Source organism: Mustela nivalis, assembly GCF_964662115.1.
Source record: "Mustela nivalis genome assembly, chromosome: 9".
Lineage (NCBI taxonomy): Eukaryota > Metazoa > Chordata > Mammalia > Carnivora > Mustelidae > Mustela > Mustela nivalis.
In genome coordinates, this window is record NC_139028.1 from 24,833,225 (window position 1) to 24,852,709 (window position 19,485).

At 42.2% G+C, this 19,485-nt stretch overlaps 1 protein-coding gene across 3 annotated transcripts in view; it reads left to right on the forward strand.

Annotated features, from left to right (window-relative positions):
- LOC309840990 (uncharacterized protein) overlaps positions 1–19,485 on the forward strand; it is a 140,357-nt gene that overhangs the window by 95,659 nt on the left and 25,213 nt on the right. For 2 of the 3 annotated variants that reach the window (XR_014298881.1, XM_082683724.1), the window contains one exon: positions 9,857–9,966. Coding sequence is in view for 2 of the 3 variants with exons in the window: in XM_082683724.1 (XP_082539850.1) it covers positions 9,857–9,966 (110 nt within the window). In the remaining variant the exon portion in view is untranslated. Of the gene's footprint in view, positions 1–9,856; positions 9,967–17,343; positions 17,741–19,485 lie in introns of all 3 variants that reach the window. The other variant, XM_082683725.1, reaches the window with a different exon arrangement.

Sequence of the window (19,485 nt, forward strand, 5' to 3'; positions counted from 1 at the left end):
ACAGCTAGAGGGAAAAGGAACCGTTAAAATTTTAAATTTGGTGGTGAGGGAAGATTTCATTGAGAAGGAGACATTTGAACAAAGACCTGAGAGGGATAAAGGATTTAATTCTGGAGGAGAGAGTCCCAGGCAAAGTGAACAACAAGCTCAAAGGCCTGAATTGAGAGCAAACCTGAAATGTTTACAGAACAACAACGTTAGTGTGGCTTGAGGTGAGGCTGTTGGGAGGAGAGTAAGAGGAAATGAGGCAAGAGAGAGAAAAGGGGACATAGAACCAGTGCACTCATTGTATGTATTCCAAGACTTTAGATTTCACTCTGAATAGGATGAGAAGCCATTTGAAGGTTTGGTAGAAGGAGTCCTTGTGGAAATTAAGTCTGTATATAGTCTAAGATTCAGCCATTCCACTACCAGAATTACACAGAACAAATTATACAGAACGAGTACCTGGATGCAGAGCACATGAACAAGAATTTTTTGGGCTCCGTGTGTGTGTGTGTGTGTGAGAGAGAGAAAGAGAGAGAGAGAGAGAAAGTGAGATATAGGAGGCAATTAAGGCATCCCACACTAGGGGAATGAATAAGTAAAACCCTTTCAACAGTCAGAGCAATAAAGAAGAGATACATATCCCTTCTAAATAGTGCTGACTCAAACAAAAAAGAAGAAACAAGATGAAATCCATGACACAATATCATATATATAAAATACATGCATACCAAAGGCAATATTATTTTTCAAAGATACATAAATATACAAGGATGTAGAACACTTAGAGTTAGTGTCTATGAGGAGGTAGTAGGAATAAAATAAGAATTGAAGTTGAAAAAGAAAAATAAATTTTTAGAAAAAGAAAATGTTTAAGGAGATGCTAAAGAAAACACATCTGCAATATTATATTCCCTCTGACAGAAACAGCAGTCTATTTCTTCCCCTTAAATGATATATACACCCAACTTTTTTTTTAATTATAGGGAATTTTGAGTAATATAGTAAATTACCATCCAGCTTCACAAATCATTAACTCGTGGCCAGCCTAGGTCCATTCACACCCTCATCCACTTTCCTCTGCTTGTTTTTATTCATTTTTTGAGTATTTTAAATCAGCTTTTTTTGGAGATATAATTTACATACCTAATAAGAGGTACCCATTTTATGTGTACATTTTGATGAGTTTTGGGTATAATAGGCACCCAATCATGATATAAAATATTCCATTAAAAAATTTTCCTGGGGTGCCTGGGTGGCTCAGTGGGTTAAGCCTCTGCCTTCAGCTCAGGTCATGATTTCAAAGTCCTGGGATCAAGCCCTGCATTGGGCTCTCTGCTCAGCAGGGAGCCTGCTTCCCCCTCTCTTCTCTCTCTCTCCACCTGCCTCTCTGCCTACTTGTGATCTCTCTCTGTCACATAAATAAATAAAATCTTAAAAAAAAAAAATTCTTGGAGGAGTGCCTGGGTGGCTCAGTGGATTAAGCCCCTGCCTCCGGTTCAGGTCACGATCTCAGGGTCTTGGGATTGAACCCCACATTGGTGTCTCTGCTCAGTGGGGAGCCTGCTTACCCACCCCACCTCTCTGCCTACTTGTGATCTCTTTCTCTCTGTCAAATAAATAAATAAAATCTTGAAAAAAAAAAATCCTGGAGCCCCATTCCAGGCAATCTCCCATCAGTACCCCTAGTCATCTTTGGCCCTGACTTCTGTCACTATAGATCAGATTTGTCTTTTCTAGACTTATGCCTACAAGCAGTATAGTTTCCATTTTGTTCATGTTCTCCTTTAAATTCTTGGCCACATTTACATTTGTCAGAGTTTTTTTTTTTTTCTGCTAATTTCAGCGTCTATGTTATTTCTAGATCTTTTTCTAATGCCTGATTTTGTTCCTGCATAGAGGTCTCATTTTTTTGCTTCTCCATGTGTCTAGTAATCCTTGATTGAATGTGAAACATTTGATGCTACTTGTTGAGTGTCTGATTTTGTTGTCTTTATTTAAATAGTGTTGGGCTTTATTCTGGCAGGCAGTTAATTTACTTCTGGATCAGCTTGGTCCCTTGAGGTTTGTTTTTGAGCTCAGTTAGGGTTGTTTTAGAGCCTTTACTCTAGGGTGATTTGAGCTCCATTATTAAGGTGTGTCTTCTCCCAGTCTCTGGGGAATTATTTAAATGTTTAATGAAATCCCTTGTCTGGAGGACTTTCAAAGTCCCCCAGTCCTATGTGAGCTCTTGTAGCTGCTCAGTTTATAGTTCCCTGGTAATTGATTATTCCTTTATTGTTTTTCTCTACCAAGCATCTTATACTCTCACCAGATGCATGCATCAGTTTAAGATTAAGACCAAACTTGGGGAGATCCCTTTCCCGATTTCTGGAGTTCTTTCTTCACATAGCTCGCTTCTCTCAAGTACTCGATTCTACTCCAGCCTCCCTAACTTGGAGCTCTGTCTTCTCAAGCCAGCAAGGATTCTATTCTCTGCTAAGGAATCTCCCTCCTAGCTTTCTATTTAGGAATATATATCTACTCAGAAAGCAAAAGCAATAATTAGGCTTATCTCATTTTTATCTTTTATCTTAGGGCCATAGTCTATATTGGTTCCTATATTTTACCAATTTTTCTAGTTAAATTTTTTCTAGGTCAAATGAGAAAGCTAGTCTGATACCACTTACTCTATCATACCTCAAAGCAGACATTTCAGAAATCTGAGGTAGCAAGCTTTTATTCAAAGAAAATTGAGTCCATAGCAAGGGCACTGGAATATATCCTTCTGTTTTCCATTCTTTTTACCTGTATAGAACTAACAGTAATAAAGAGTTGTGCCAGGGTTTAACCTTTTATAGTATTTTGAAACAAATCTCAGGTATATTTTATTTGTAAAAATTTTACAAATGTAAATTGTACCTTTAAATCCCAGCCCTTCCTGTGAATTGATTGGCTTGCAACTACAGGGGAAAGTTAAGAAACCTATCAAAGGCTTTAAAAGATAAGGACTATTAAACTAATAACTACAGTTTCACTATCATAGTTAACAAAATGGAGCAATAATTCCTTATCAAATATCCAATGTTCACATTTCCAGTTATTTAAAATTTTTTAATTAAAAAAGTTTTAATAGTTAAAAAAAATCAGGATCAAACAAGATTAACAGATTATAATTGTTATTGTATCTTTTAAGTATTTTTAAAACTTTATGTTATTTCCCCATTTCTTTTGTGTTCCTCTTGAAATATATTGTTTTTGGAGAACCTGGGTGTTTGTCTGGTAGAGTTGCCAACACTTTGTATTTTGCTGATTGTATCCCAATGGTGTAGTTTAACGTGATTCTTTATTAAATGCTCCCTGTTGACAGTTGGGGAGAGAAGCAACAACTTAACAATATTTCATGTTCTCATTCATGAAGATATTATCCTTCTTTTTAAAATTCTATTTTTTAATAATCTGTGAAATTGTATGGGTGTTTTTGTTTTCAATTAATGACTTGGACATTTCTTGCTTTCCTTTTGGGTTCCATATAGTTTTTTCTCTTGCTGTTATATTTAAAATATTTTTTCTTCCCAAGGATTTTATTTATTTATCCAACAGACAGAGATCACAAGTAGGCAGAGAGGCAGGTGGGGGATGGGGGAGCAGGCTCCCTACTGAGCTCCATCCCAGGACCCTGAGATCATGACCTGAGCTGAAGGCAGAGGCTTTAACCCACTGAGGCACCCAGGCGCCCCTCTTGCTGTTACATTTAGCCTACATTTTAGTTTCCTTTAGTCAGCTGGGTGTTGGCCTTGTAATTATTGGACAAACCTCACTGTTTAGATTCACCTGCATGATACAGACCAATGGTCATATGATACGTTTCTTTGAATACCCTACATAAGCATAGAAATGGTTATTCAAGGATCCCCAGACAGACACTAAGGCCAAATAAACACAGTTTACATGTTGAAAGTGTCTCTGTGTGTTCATCTTCATGTGAACTTTGCTTGGGGTATGTTGTTCTTTCAAGGCTCGTTAGACTCCCTTGAGCTGCTTAGGTACAGAATTATATGTTCAGTTTAAAGTCCAGGTGGCCTTTCTGTCTTTCTTTCTTTCTTTTTTTTTTTTTTAAAGATTGTATTTATTTATTTATTTATTTGGCACAGAGAGGTCACAAGTAGGCAGAGAGGCAGGCGGAGAGAGAGAGAAGGAAGCAGGCTCCTTGCTGAGTGGAGAGCCCGAGGCAGGGCTCAATCCCAGGACCTTGGGATCACGTCCTGAGCTGAAGGTAGAGGCTTTAACCCACTGAGCCACCCAGGTGCCCCCCAGGTGGCCTTTCTTAAGTTTCCTCTGTCATTTCAAACCAAACAATGCACGGCAATAACCGGATTTTTCACTCAGAAGCCATGAAGTCAGTCTCCGCCTCTCGTTCCAGGGTTCGGTGAGCTACAACTACCTGAACCCTTGTTTCCATATCTTCGGAACAGAAATGATAGCACTTGTTCTGGGAAACTCATGGGGTTGTTGTAAAGAACAAATGGGTTGGTATTTTTGAAACTGCTCCATTATAGTGCTGTCCAATAGAAATATAACGTGAGTCACGGAAGTATTTCAGATTTTTCTAAGCCACATAAATAAGAGCTCAGTGAACTTAATTTTAATGATAAGCAAAATATTATCATTTCAACATGTTATCAATGTGAGGAAATTATTAAAGAGATATTTTACATTCTTTTTTCTTTACTAAATTTATGAATCCAGTGTATTTTACATTATAACACATTTTAATTTTGTTGTTAAATTTTAATCAGAAACACTTGATATATATTTAGATTCCATAATATTTATAGTTGATATAGATTTGTGTCCCCCAATTACCCCAAACTTAGAAAGTTTTTCAGTACTGAATGAAGTACTGATTTTTAAATTAAAATGAATTAAAATGAGAGAGCATTAGAAATTCATTTCCTTATGTATGCCAGCTGCATTTCAAAGTGCCTAATAGCCATATGGGTTAGTGGCTACCATATTGGATAGTGCTACTCTATAAACGGTTGAGCTCCATAAACCTGACAGCTTCCCTAGAAGTTTTCAAATCTCAGTTGGATGCTACATTGTTTGTTTCACTTGGGGCCTCCACGTTAGAGACATGAATTTCCTTTGCTTTGACCTACCAAAGAATTTCTGAAGGAAAACCTCCCAGCTTTCTTGACAACTGGACAACAGATTGCTTCCATTTCAGTTATCAGAATTTATTTTGTCTGAGAGTCACTACACATTCTGGGAAATAAATACATCTCTTAGAGTGGGGGAAAGATGACCAAAATAGACTGTTTTTAAAGAGCTGAAAAATCGATTCCTGCTAGTAACGCAATCTGGGATACATGAAACCATTAGCACAGGGAGCCCACAGTGAGGTCAGGATCTATTCTGAGCCATGGAGAATCAAGCTCCCACGTGACTTCAATGCATTACCAAGAACAGAGTATAATTCCGGGTAAGGCCAACCCCACCACCTGAGGTTGAGGAACATCACAGGGGGTCACCTCACCTGTCTGGGATCTGCTGGCAGAGGTGAGCCAGGGCACTGGGGCAATGGTGAAGGACACTCTATCATAAGCATTCATTTCATTAATTTATCACAGAATTTGGTACCAAGATATTTCTCTCCTCCTTTTTATCTGAGTGACAGAATAGGAACTCCTCAGTTTTAATTTGTGTTTTTTGTTGTGGTGGTGGTGGTGGTTTCCTTCCTCTTTTTTTTTTTTTTTTTTTTTTTTTTTTTTTTTTTTTGTGCTTCTACAACGAATCTTTGATCTGAAAGAACTTACTGCATTCAGTCAGTTTGGACTCTATGAACAAACACTTATCTAACCCTTACCGTGTCCCACACACTGTTCTAAGCACTTTAACCATATTAACTCATTTAATTCTCACAACAAGGTTATGATGTAATTGTTATAGATTCCATTTTACAGATGAGGAAACTGAGGCCAAGGGCAACTTAAATAACTTGCACAATGTCATTCTGCTAGTAAATGGTGGGAACGGGATATGAACATAGTTACCACAGGCCACAGCATTTAGGTACTCCAATCAATGAACACTATGGCCTGTGTTAGTACTGGAAATGGATCAGAAGCCAGGCTTCCAAGCCCGGTCCAGAGTATCTAACCCTGTACTTGGTCACCAGAAATTCAAAAGCCACCTTCTCTAATCATGTGAAGTCAGAGGGGAGCTCAGAAACCCATCCTACCTCTATGACTGCATCCTGCTGGTCTAGATTGCCTTCTGTCTTCATGGTCACACTCAAATTTCTACTCATCTTTCAGTGCTCAGCTCAAACAAGCCTTCTCCACTGGGTTTCCTAAATCTCTAGAGTCAAAATTACTCCCTTTCTCATTGCTCCCAATCTTTTACTGCTTAATCTCCAATACTGTAGTTTTTTTGAAAGCTGCCTTAAATTACAGGGCTGTTTCCCTTCTCTCCTAGGCTACGAGCCCCCAGAGGATAGGAAGTGCATGTAATTCATTTTTGTCTTCCCTGCAGCACCTAGCATGGAGACTTTTGCCTTCTAGCACTCCGTAAATATTCATTACTAATTCATTACTACTTACATATTTCTAATTTGAATAGGAATGTGATATATTGAAAAATGTACTGCAATGGATTTCAGGAAACTCAAATCCTAAACTTAGTTCTGTCACCAAGTAGCTACATACATTTGGGTAATTTATTTCACCTCTCTGAGCCTCAGTTGTCTGTAATTGGATGAGATAATCTCTAAGGCCTCATGACATTTATGGAATAGGCTATTATTTGCTCTGAATTTATGTACACAAAAGGTTTTTAAACAAGTCCCTGAAGGATGTTTCATATATTCTGAGATCACTCCTGGGCTGCTGGGGTTAGGTACTTCTAAGCAGGAACACGTGAGAGGGGTCAGCAGAAACAGCCCCTTGAGATAGGCCAAGGCTGGTTGGCTCTGCTTTAAAATTCCAGCCTGGTTAAAAGCCTAGATCCTTAAGGAAAGGGCCCTACAGAAAGTGATGGATAGGGTAGGAAACAACTTCAGTGCGCTTAATATGTGGTGAGGATCACTGGCTAGAGAGGCTTCCCTCAAGAACACTCTGGAAATAGCCCACAGATAAGAAGAAAGTACAGACAGGCGATAAGGCAGTCAAAAAAGAAAAGGTAAAAAGGGTTAGTAAGGATGTGGAGCAATTGGAACCCATCTGTACCATTGGTGGGGTTGTAGAATCGTGCAGCTGCCACGGAGAGCAGTGTGGAGGGTCCCCTGCCCACAATAAAAATAGAGCCACCATATGATCCAGCAATCCCATTTCTGGGTATGTCTAAAGGAAAGGAAATGGGTATCTCGAAGAGATATCTACATTCCCACATACATTGCAGCATTATGACAACAGCCAAGACATGGAAACACTCTAAATGTTCATCGACAGATGAATGGTTAAAGAAAACATGATATATTCACACAATAGAACGTTATTCAGCTTTTTAAAAAAGAGGAAATCCTGCCATTTACAACCATATGGATGAACCCGGAGGGCGTTATACTAAGTGAAATAAGCCAGTAACAGAAGGACAAATAATGTATGATAGCATCTCTCAAGGTACCTAAAACAGTCCAACCCATGGAAGCAGAGAATAGAATGGTGGTTACCAGGGGCCAGAGGATGAAGGAAATGGGGAATTATTATTCAATCAGTATAAAGTTTCAGTTGTACAAGAGGAGTATGCCGTAGAGATGAGCTGTGCAACATTACAGACACTGTATTGACATCATTGTATTGTACCCTTAAAAATGTATTAGGAGGGTGAATCTCATATTAAATGTTCTTAACACGCATGCGCACGCACACACACACACAAACACACACACACCCCAAAGGAACGCAAAGAAACTTTTGGAGTTGGTGGCCATGGCATTGGTTTCAAGGGTGTATGCATAAGACCAAACTCATCAAATCGTGTACATGGTATCTGGGCAATTTTTGTGCATCAGTTGTGCTTCAGTAAGACAGTAAGTAAAATTAAAAAGTAACTCACAATCTTCGCAACCTAAAACAATATATATATATGTGTGCGTGCGTGTGTATGTATGTATATATGTGTGTGGGTGTATGTGTTTGGATATATATGTATATATATATCCAAACCATTAAAGAAAAGAAATGGGTCTGACTGGATCCCTCACTTAGAGTTAATTCAATTTCAAAACTGCATGAAGAGAGTTAGGAGATAGGAAATAGCAGAGTTGATTAAATACTGGCCTGGGTCAAATCGTCTCAAATTTCCTAAATGTCCAGTATAAATTTGTAGACGATGAAATGTTGGATTTAAAATGTTTATGTGTTTCTGGGGCGCCTGGGTGGCTCAGTGGGCTAAGCCTCTGCTTTCGGCTCAGGTCATGATCTCCGGGTCCTGGGATCAAGCCCCTCGTCGGGCTCTCTGCTCAGGAGGGAGCCTGTTTCCCTTCTTCTCTCTCTGTCTGCCTCTGTGCCTACTTGTGATCTCTTTCTGTCAAATAAATAAATAAAATCTTTAAAAAAATAAAATAAAATGTTTATGTATTTCTAAATTACTTCTCAGTGATCTACCTAATTCTCAGATCCACAGAACGAAGATTACTCTTGCGTTTCTCTCTTCACTGGATAAAGCAACAGTGAAGAAGCTTTGTTTTTTGTTTTGTGTTTCTTTTCATTCCCCCACTCACATTTGGTGGGACAAACCCTAGGCTGAACCATAAGGGCCCCAACTCCAGTCCTTAATCAGTCGTTGGGAAGGTAGAACTTGGGTCAATCTCCTTACCCTGGCTGGATCTTTGTAGTAGCATCCATAAAATAAAGGGATTTATGGGGAATGATCTCTGAAAGCCCCTTTGAGCGGACAAAAGTTCTGAAATAGATATCTGTGTCTGCAAGACTATCTATATCTGGAAGGCAGAAGGTGCCCATGAAGCTCCTGGCACATACTGGGGTACTCAGGAACTGTTGATTGAATTGAATATAATATATGAGAAGGCCAGAGTTGAGAGCCAGAAAGTTAAAAATATGAATGCAAGTCTTTCTTTCTCTCAGAGGACTAAAGCTAATAAGAGACAATTTGGTTAGCAAATGAAGACCTCTGACTAAAGAAGAATAGGAAGATTATTCTACCACATAGAAACCCTGGGGCTGTGCAAATGTCCTGGGGAGGGCTATGGACACATTAAAAATGAGTAGAGGGGCACCTGGGTGGCTTAGTCAGTTAAGCATCAGATTCTTGATTTTGGCTCAGGTCATGATCTTAGGGTGGTGAGACTGAGTCCCCAGACAGGCTCTGCCCTCAGTGGGGGTCTGCTTAAGATTCTTTCTTTCTCCCTCTGCCCCTCCTGCTGCTCATGTTTTTTCTCTCTCTCTCTCTAAAATGAATGAATGAAAGAAGTTTTAGTGGAAAAGCTCCAAAATTGTTGCTTAAGTTTTCAAAATGTAATTAATTAATTTTGAGTAAGTAATAGAGGCACAGAGGATAAAATGCAAAAGAGTCACACAGCTTATTGGAAATATTTATTCTTCTTGTTATAGGTAATTAGTTATTTGAATCAAAAGTGTACTTCCTTATTTTAAGCAAGCACCCAGTGGAAATATCAGCGCATCTGATATGAGACCACCAGGGACTGGAGGCCAGACCCCTCTATACAGCTGTGTAGCAGGATGGCAGATGAAATGTCAGCGTTTTGATGCTGATCTGGTGAGTTAGAGGAGGATGAAATTGTTGTCCCGTTGCACCGATGGGAACCTGAAGCATAGGAAGAGGATGTCATTGAAAGAAGGTCACTTGGAAGCACAGTGGAGGAACCCTGTTTGCAAAGCCAGCTAACCTCACTCTGTCCATTCATCAGGTGCTGGATCTTCTGTCTTCCTGCCCCGGTCAGTTTCACTGAAAAGGAAGAACAGGGCAGCCGTGGGGTCAGAACCGGCGCACCTGATCGCTCAGCACCTGCCTGCAGAGGTACGAATGTTTCTCTGGCCCGGGCTTATGACAGTTTCAGGGGAAGAGTCAGGTTCCCTTTGGAGAGAAACACATTGGGATCTTTGTTTCCCAACGAGTCACACTGCTCATGTTTATTGAATTCTCTCAATCACAAACTTGATCTCTGGGTCCCAGGAAGCGGGGGCGGGGGGGGGGGGGATCGCTCGCTAGAGAACGTGCGAAGTTGAACTCTATTTACTCTTGATAAGAGACTCCAAAAGGAAGTTAACTTTTTACCCAGTCTTCTCAAAGCCATCAAAAGAATTATGAAGTCTTTTCAAGATCAAACGCCGAGGTTCTTCACAAAGGTTGTCACGACGAATTAATCTGCAGACCCTTCACCCCTCTTTCCCACTGTGCAGAAACGAGGGGACGGTTTCTCTCCCCTCTGCATGCGCGGGCGAGGCTGCCGCAGGACTCTGCGCCCTCCTCCCCGCACTCCCCGTCTCCACCACCCTGCGCGCCTCTGCACCTGCCCCACTCTGCTCAGTTCCAGGAACTAAGACTGAAACACAGGAGTATGGACCTTCGTGTTCTGCCCAAATGAGAGACTGACTGTAGAGCTTTTTGATGAGGGACGTTTTGAGGGGGTGATTCCGGAGGAAGGCACCAGTCTGCCAGTCAGCCAAGTTCACTGGCCTGACTTCCTTCTGCTTCCGTGGCAGAGCTGCCTCCCTACGTTCTGCGCGTTGAATACATTGTCTTCATTGTTCGCGCTCCTGACTTGCTCCAATCAACACATTGCTTTAACTCCTTGAAAACAAGCTTGTTAGAGCTGTCTACAATGCCATGAGGTTCTAACTTCCTCCGATTAATTAGGAGGCTTAGAAATGTGTGAGTGTGTTTTAGAAACTGTGTTGTGGGTTATCGTGGCACTGAGCCTTTCACTTATTTAATATTTAATGCTGAGCTATTTTCTGTTCTAAAGGTAGATTGGGGAGAGGCGCCGAGGGCAAGCTAAAAACCTGTATTTTCATTGCTACTTTTGGGCGTGTGTTGCTAACCTACCTGGTTCCCCCACCGCCAGCCGCATAAAGAAGTGAAGAAAAGCAACAACACTAGAGAGAATCATTGTTCTTCAGGAATGTATTAAAAAAAAAAAAAGGGGGGGCGTTACTAAAATTATCTAGGTGACTTGAATCACGTGCTGCTCCCTTTGAAGAGGAAAGGTTTAGGATATATGCCACGGTCTTTTATTACAGGTGGCAAAAATATTTGTTATCCTGTGCACCACTGAGCTTTCTTCTCCTGTGTTTTGCAGAAGGAATGCTCATTACCCTCCATCCTGATGGGCTTAGCCGGGGCTATGTGTCTCTCCATCTGCCCGACTACTCACACACGATCTGGTCTCTAGGTGGCTGACCTAATCTCCTTTATTTTGCATCTTACAATTTCATTGTTGGATGTAACCCTATTCCAAAGTCTGGGTCTGTCATCTCCACGAAATTTGTCGAGTTCTCTCTTTATAGTTCATTGATTCATTTACCCCCCAAATCTTGATTTGTTACCTGTGCTGGGTGTTTGGCGTCCAAAGATGAATAAGACAAATACATCCCCTTCTTATCTTTGGAGAGAAAACTCAAACCTGAAAGACGACTGTTGAATGAAAAATTGCACTTGTGATTGGTGACTTGCTGATACACAGGGAACCATGGGAACGCATCAGAAGAGACTTATCCTAGAATCCCATGGGTCAGGAATGGCCTCCCTGACAAAGGCCCATCTCATGGGAGACCTGGAAGAGAAGAATGAGCAAGGAATATCCCAGGTAGAGACAAGTCACATGTTTGGAAGTTCTGAGGTAGAAAGGAGGGTGGCGTGCTATCGGTCCTAGAAGACCAGCGTAGCTAGAACATAATGATAGTGACTGGTTAACATTTTAGATGCCTGATAATATTCAAAGCAGTTTACATGTATGTATTTAACCTTCAAAATGAGTCTATGATGCGGGAACTGAGAACTCAGAGGGGTTAAGTAACTTGCCCAGGGTCACACAGCTAAGAAATTTCATGCTGGGATATGAATCAATTCAGTTTGGCTGTAGCTCCTGCCTTCTGAAAGCAACTTCAGACTTTAGAGATGGTAGAGGGAGATCAGATGAGAGTCACAACACGCAGTCTGGAAAAAAAAGAGGGAAGATGACATAATTAAATCAATTTAGATCACACTGAAAGTTAAATATAGCACACAGGTCTTCTAAATTCCGACTTCAGTATCTTTCTTCCTATGGACAATTGGGGTAACTACATGCTGAGAGTTTAACTCTAGGTGAGGCACTGGAAAAAACAGTCAACTGGGTCCTCAAAGGGCAAATCAGACCCCTCATAGCATTAGGGGAAAGTAAAAGTTCATGGAGGGTGAAGAGCTGAAGATTTCACGGGGCAAACTCTATGCCATGTGACCTTGTGAGAATCACTAGGATTCTAGCCCTGTGGGAGCAAAGAAATGGGTTTCACACTATGTCCTTTCCTTTTTCAGTCTTTCTTTTTTTTCAATATATGCTTACTGTTTTCCTTCTATATGCCTGGCTTTCTGGCGGGAATGGAGATGGGAACAGTGAGCTGTGCAAATAAAGAAACCAGCAAGTGCAAGGGCACAGGACTGGAGAGTCTGTGGATGCGGGTGGTACTGAAGGGCCAGTCTGGTGGCGTCCGAGCACTGTGTCAAGGGGAATGGGCTGAACAGAGGCGCAGGTGCTGAATATCAGTATTGAGAGTGATAATTCTGGGGGCGCCTGGGTGGCTCAGTGGGTTAAAGCCTCTGCCTTCGGCTCAGGTCATGGTCCCAGGGTCCTGGGATGGAGCCCTACATCGGGCTTTCTGCTCAGTGGGGAGGGAGCCTGCTTCCCCCTCTCTCTCTGCCTGCCTCTCTGCCTGCCTCTCTGCCTATTTGTGATCGCTGTCTATAAAATAAATAAATAAATAAATAAATAAAATCTTTTTTTAAAAAAAGTGATAATTTTGTTTTTCTGACACCTAATAAGAGGCTGTCACTAGTTCTTGTGTCAGAAGGAAAAGCAAATTCTAGAATGTTTCGCCCTGCCATAGTGCACAGGCTATAGCACACATCAGTGAGAAGCACGTGTGAGTGCTACATTGCGTCAGGTGGGAGAAGGCTCAAGGAACCGGCGTAGATCTAGATGTCATTGACTCTTCATTCTCACCGGCCGTGAACATGCCTTAAAATGAAAGGTGCTATGGATAAGTATATACTTTTCTTAAAGATCAGGGTTAAACCAGTTTCTCTCCGTCTATAAAAGTAGACAGGAATTCTGGCCAGTTTTACAAACCAAAAACTACCTTTAAACTTGGCACTTCTTTAGCCAGAAACAAACAGATTATTCACCCTGGACTGCCCTGAGAGGCGAAAGAGAAATGAGTGTAAGTCAAGAAGACGGTCCTTCATTAAAGGAGCCACTTGCTAAGTTTTAATGGCTGCCTTGTTTTTGCTAAGCCTCCCTCCCGTCCCCACATTAATATACTTTTCCAAATCCCCTTCTTGGTTGCAAAGTTTATCACATTGGGCTTTTACCTGGTGAATTTTTATTTAATCTGCGGCGGACACTGTGTCAGGTTGACTTTAATTCACGATGCAGTGAATGCGGCCCGTTGTGTGGCTCGGAGTTCTCAGGATGGTTGTGCAGTGCCCTGGCATTTCAGCGCAGCTAGAGGGGAAAGGGGGAGTGGATTGCTCTATTTTTATTCCAGCGTACACAGCTTAGAGACTATCTCCTCCGAGGAGCCTCTCTGAGTGGGCTTTTCTCCACGCCACATGTATATTTTCACTGTTAACCCAACGTTACACATCGGCTGGTTGGCATTAGTTAGTGTGTGGGTAGAAGTACCTCCCGTAGCCAAACAAGTGAGGCAAGAGTGCTCGTACAGCTTCAGTGAACACCCTGCTTTGCCCATTCACCAGTTGCAGAGCGAGGGGGATGTGTGCCCAGAGACACCCATACACACACAATCTGTTTTTGCCCTCGACTTTTTTTTTTTTTTTAAATAGCGTCTTAAAATTCTGAAACTGGAAGGGATTTTATAGGCAGTGAAGTTCATCCTTGTGCTTTATAGACTAGGAAGTCGAGACCTAGACAGGAAAGGGGCCTGGATGCCAAACCAAAGGCCACAGGGCTGGTTAGGGAGAGTGGGAGGGACAGTGCAGATTTCCAGACTGTCGTCTGGGGCTCTCTGGACATTATGCCCAAAGAAACATAGATTTGCAAGAGTGGTCACTTACAGTGTGAAAAAATGGACTTAGAAGTTATTTGCTAAGAAGTGTCTCGAACTCAGGTTCTCTAGAAGCATTCCCAGACAAGAACGATTCAATGGCAGAAGTACCGGGGTGCTGTTGTTTCAATGTGTTTAAAATGCAGGGGTGGAATGGAAACAGTTAAAAAAAATTCTCTGAATCTCTTGCTCTATAATTCCTGACACCTTCAGGCCCTGCCCCCATCATCCCCAAGAAGGCTGCTGGCTGGACTTTTCTTAAAAAATGTCAAGAAAACACAACTCAGAGTGTTCTGAGACGGCCCACTGAATACATATTCCAGCACAATACTTCTGGTCCCCCTAGTTAATTACTTGAAATGTGCAGCTTAAGTGTGGCTCATGATTCAGGACAGGACCATTTCCTGGAAATTGGGCTTTGATAATGAGAGCTTTGGGAGGCAAGAGTCACAGTGAGGGGGTGGGAGCAGTGCAGTGGGGTTCCGGGCCCTTGGTACTGCCTTGTCACAGCCAGGGCAAGCAGGAAGCAAGGTGGGGGTGGGAACCAACCACCTCGATCCTCTTGCTGCAGAAGCTCCACTGTGCCTCGGAGCAGAAGTTGCCCAGGACTGCCCACGCCAGTCTGTTGTTTCCATGGGCCTTCCCTTGGCAGCACTTGGTATGCTGAAATGTCCTTCCCTATCTGCTCTGGCTTCCCCTTCTTCCAGCTAAACTGGCTTGTTTTCAGTTCCTTTGTGATTACTGGGGTCTCATGCCTTGGTCTATTGAGGATATCATCGTCAACGTGGAGAATTTATATCTTGTGGTATTTGCACATGTGTTAGTCAGTTAGGACTGTTGTAACAAATTAGCACAGACAAGGTGGCCTCAACAACAGATTTGTTTTCTCATAGTTCCGGAGGCTGGAAGTCTAAGATCAAGGTGCTGGCAGGGTGTGTTTCTCTTCAGGCCTTTCTGCTTGGCTTTTAGAAGGTCGCCTTCTTGTAGTGTTCTCACAGGGCTAGATTTTCTCTGTTGCGCAGGCATCCCTGAGATCTGTCTTCTTATAAGGACACCAGCCAGAATGGATGAGGGCGCCACCCTTACTTCACTTAAACTTAATTACTTCCCTGCAGACCCTATCTCCAAATGTCATATCGAGGGTTAAGACTTCTACATATGAATATTGGGATGATACAAGTCAGTTCCTAACAACACTGTAGGTGGTTCCTCTCTGATAGAGATCTTTGGCTTTACCTCAGGGCAGGACCCTCCAGAAGCAATAATGTTTTGGACAAAGACTTCTTGTCCTCAATACATACCCACTAGACTGCTGACAAATAAAACTAGACCTGAACAACGAAAAAGATTTGCATTTCCAGTCTCCATGTGATGGGTCAGTAGGCTAGTAAAATCCCAGGATTGTGACTCTAGGAGCTGTGCAGGTGGCACTTTCTGTAGGGGGAGGGAATTACCAAGGTGATGTGCCCACATTCCTTAGGGTCAAGGCAGCCATGTTGTTTGACAACTTAAATTTCATTTTAAATATTTAATTTTCACAAGTATGAAGATATATATCGATATATATATTATTTACAAATTATGTGTGTCGGGGGGAGATTTTCTTTCAGTATAAGCTTTGAGAAGGTTACAAAGAGCTCACAAAGTAGATCAGAATGTTCACAATTCTGAGCCAAATTGTGGACTAGAGGCCATGTTATTCTGCAGTGAACCAGGCATTGCTGCATTTGGCACCAGGGAACAGTAATATCTAACATCTAATAAACAGTTGCTGTAATCAGTTTTCACTGTGATTCTACAAGGGAAGTATTATATGATCCCCATTTTATAGAGAGAAGACTGAGGCCCAATTTGCTCAAGGTCACACAACTACTAGGTGGGGAAGGGGTATCTGTTTGATGTGAGCATTCAGACACATTTGTAGTCCATCTGAAGAGACAAAACCCGAACACCTAGAAATGATCAATAGGGCACTAACCTGTATTGCAGACTCAGTGCTGTGGCCTGAGAAAGAATGGGGTGATCAGTTGAGTGGAAGCTGTTGGAGAAAGTTCTGCAAAAGAGACATCACCTGGGGGCATCTGGGTGGCTCAGTGGGTTAAAGCCTTTGCCTTTGGCTCAGGTCATGATCCCAGGGTCCTGGGATCGAGCCCCGCATCGGGCTTTCTGCTCAGTGGGGAGCCTGCTTCCTCCTCTCTCTCTGCCTGCCTCTCTGCCTACTTGTGATCTGTCAAATAAATTAATTAAAAAAAAAAAAAAAGAGACAGCGCCTGAACCAAGCCTTGAATCATAGGTTAAATTTAGGCAGGTACCGAGATGCGGGAAGAGCATTGGCAGAACTGGAGGTGGAAATGAGAAATCAAAAGCAGGAAAGCAGGAAGATGGGCAGGTCCCTGAATGAATAAAAAGGGGTGAGGTGCTCATGTGTGTCAGGAGTGGAACTGGACTCAGTCTTGAAGTAGGGGGAGCAAAGCTTGAGTAGAATCTCAGAAGGGGTAGGATTTGGAACCAGTATATTTTCATGGACAGCACTTCCCCTGAATCCTGGGAATGAGCTCTCCTGCTGGTAGGAATATTGAATATTGTCTATTGAAATTATTTGACTAGCAAAGAACCACCAGCCCTTCTGCTTACTGAAAATACTAACTATATGTCAGGGAAGTAAGAGAAAAACACCAACTCTTGACATTTTGTAGCTCTGCCCTCTCTTGGGGGCAGATCGACTAGTACAGAATTGCCCTTATTTACAGGGGGCCACAGTCTGAATGAAAGTGTGAGTCACAGTTCAATGCCTTCTTTGAGCTAGAAAAAAAAACTTTCTACATCAATCATCTGATGTCCTCATGAAAAAATTGTTTAAGATTTTCAGCTCAGACTTTGAGACTCCTTTTACATACACTGAGTTACCTTGAAGTCATTTAACTCCTGTTCACCAAATGGAGGTGTAAATGAAGATGACCTCAGGATTAATTATTTTCCAACACACTCTGCTTTCTCATGGGTTTACATAATCCACTGCTCAGTCATGTCACTGAATATAGCTCTGTGTTTCTAACCAAAGGCAGCTTCTTATATGTTCTCTGATCTTTTATGCAAATCCAATGGTCATGTTGTTTTTTTCCTCCTCTAGATTTCTCTTCCCTTAGGAGATGAAGTATCAGAAGGGAATGCAAGACTGTGGCGAGAATGTGTGCCCTATAGTCATTCTGAGCAGAAATCGTCCCATTGCAGTGATATCACAAGGATCAAGAGAAAGTTAACTTGGCAATGAGAGAGCACTGGCATTGACTGGATGTGGCGTGGGATGTGTGGATAGCCTAGAGAGGAAGTGTTGCCTGGGACATTCTAATTCTAATCCCTGGAGTAAACCTTCAAGGGCAGAGTGCTTAAAGATTGGTAGGCTTTGAGACTTTCCTAAGACGGAGTCATGGAAAACCAGCACGACCTCCACCTGTCATTCTATAACAAAACCCAAATGATCATACCATCATCTACAGACACTTTCTGAGCACTTTTTCCTGTGCCAGGTAAGGGATATATCAAGAAAAATAAATGATGGGCCTGGGATAGAAGTATGATCATGGCTAAGTTTGGATGCTTGACCTAGCTCATGAAAAATTAATACAGAATATAGGGTTATGTATAGGAAAGTCCTAAACAATCACATGGAATCCAAGGATTCTCAAATCATGTGCATCATCTGTGGGTTTGTGAAAGCGTAGATTCCCAGGCTCGATTCCTGGAACTTCTGAGTTTGAGCTTTTGCATCTGGATCTTTAAACAAGGTCCAAATCTACTAAAGAACTATTGGCAAAGAGGATAATAGGAGAGAGGAAGATCATCACGGGTTGGGATGTAAGGGGAGTTGCCAGCACTGAACACAGAGGTAGAAGATGCAGGAGCTGAGTGTAGGCAACTGGGGTAGAGGGAGGGATCTAAAGGAACTTGGAGAGCCACTGGATTAATGTCCCAATGGCTTGTAGATTCTTTCTACCCTGTGAGAGCAGAAAGGTTCAGGGGATTAAGAGAGGTTTAATTCTTTCAAACAAGGGCCCTGCCAGAAAAGACCATGGGCTAGAGAGCCAAGTGGAGGGGAGAGGAAAGTGGGTCTTGGATCCTAGTTGGGTGCTCATCTGCTGAGTCCCCTGAAAGAAAAGAAGATGGCGGTGGGCACCTATGTCCTTTCTGCCTCCCTGTCTGCTCAGTAAAGCTGCGAGATTTCTAGCACAATGCAAGGTGCACTTTAAACACTAAGATTAGCCAACCCACTTACCTCCCCCCAAGGAGCACACTCACCCAGAGGAAGCCTGACAAATGATCCTGTAAAATATTATGCTTTTAAGAAGGTCCCTTATATCTCCGTGAGTCAATATAGTCCATTATGTCAGTTCCTATCCACTGGCTTCTTTCTCAGCTACTTCTATTTCCATTCAGTCGAATCTTAAGCAAAGCTCACCAAGGCCCAGAAAATTAGAGTTATCGGAGTCTCATTAGTTATCTTTTCTAAAATCATCGATCTATTTCATTCCACTCACTTAGGGTCTGGCAGTGCGTCTCTTGCTTCTCACTTCCTTCTGAGCCTCTCCTGGGTGAGATCCTGCCCTTTCTGATGTTCCCAACTCCTGTCCTTTTGAGAGTATTTTTTCCTCCATCGGTCTTCCCTTCTGTTTCTGTTCTTTTTTGGTGGGGGGAAGGGAGAAGGCCAAAGGGAGGAAATGAGGAGGGGAAAGAGCTGGCCTTCATTGCTTCTCCAGCACATGCTCATTTGACTTGGCTTTCTCGTACCATTCTGCTTACATTCCATACCTTGCACACACTTACCTGTCCTATCTTCCTTAAATACCACTCAGCATCGCAGGAGAGATGAGACAGGTGTCTACTGATGTAGAGATAAATTGACAGTGCCTTGAAAGATGGAGTTGGGGGAAAGAAGAGAAACAGGAAAGAAGAGAAAGGGAGGGCTGCAGAGAAAGGGATGGGAAATACAATAATAATAACAAAAACAACTTCTGTGTATTAACTATCGAAGATGGGCTAGGCCATGTGATAGCATTATCCTCACAGGGCTCCTTTGATTCTAGGTTATTTCTTCTTTATAAAATGGGAAATGGAGGGCACCTGGGTGGCTCAGTAGGGTAAGCCTCTTCCTTTGACTCAGGTCATGATCCCAGGGTCCTGGGGTCGAGCCCGGCATCGGATTCTCTGCGAAGCAGGGAGCCTGCTTCTCTCTCTCTCTCTCTCTCTCTCTCTTTCTCCGCCTGCCTCTCTGCCT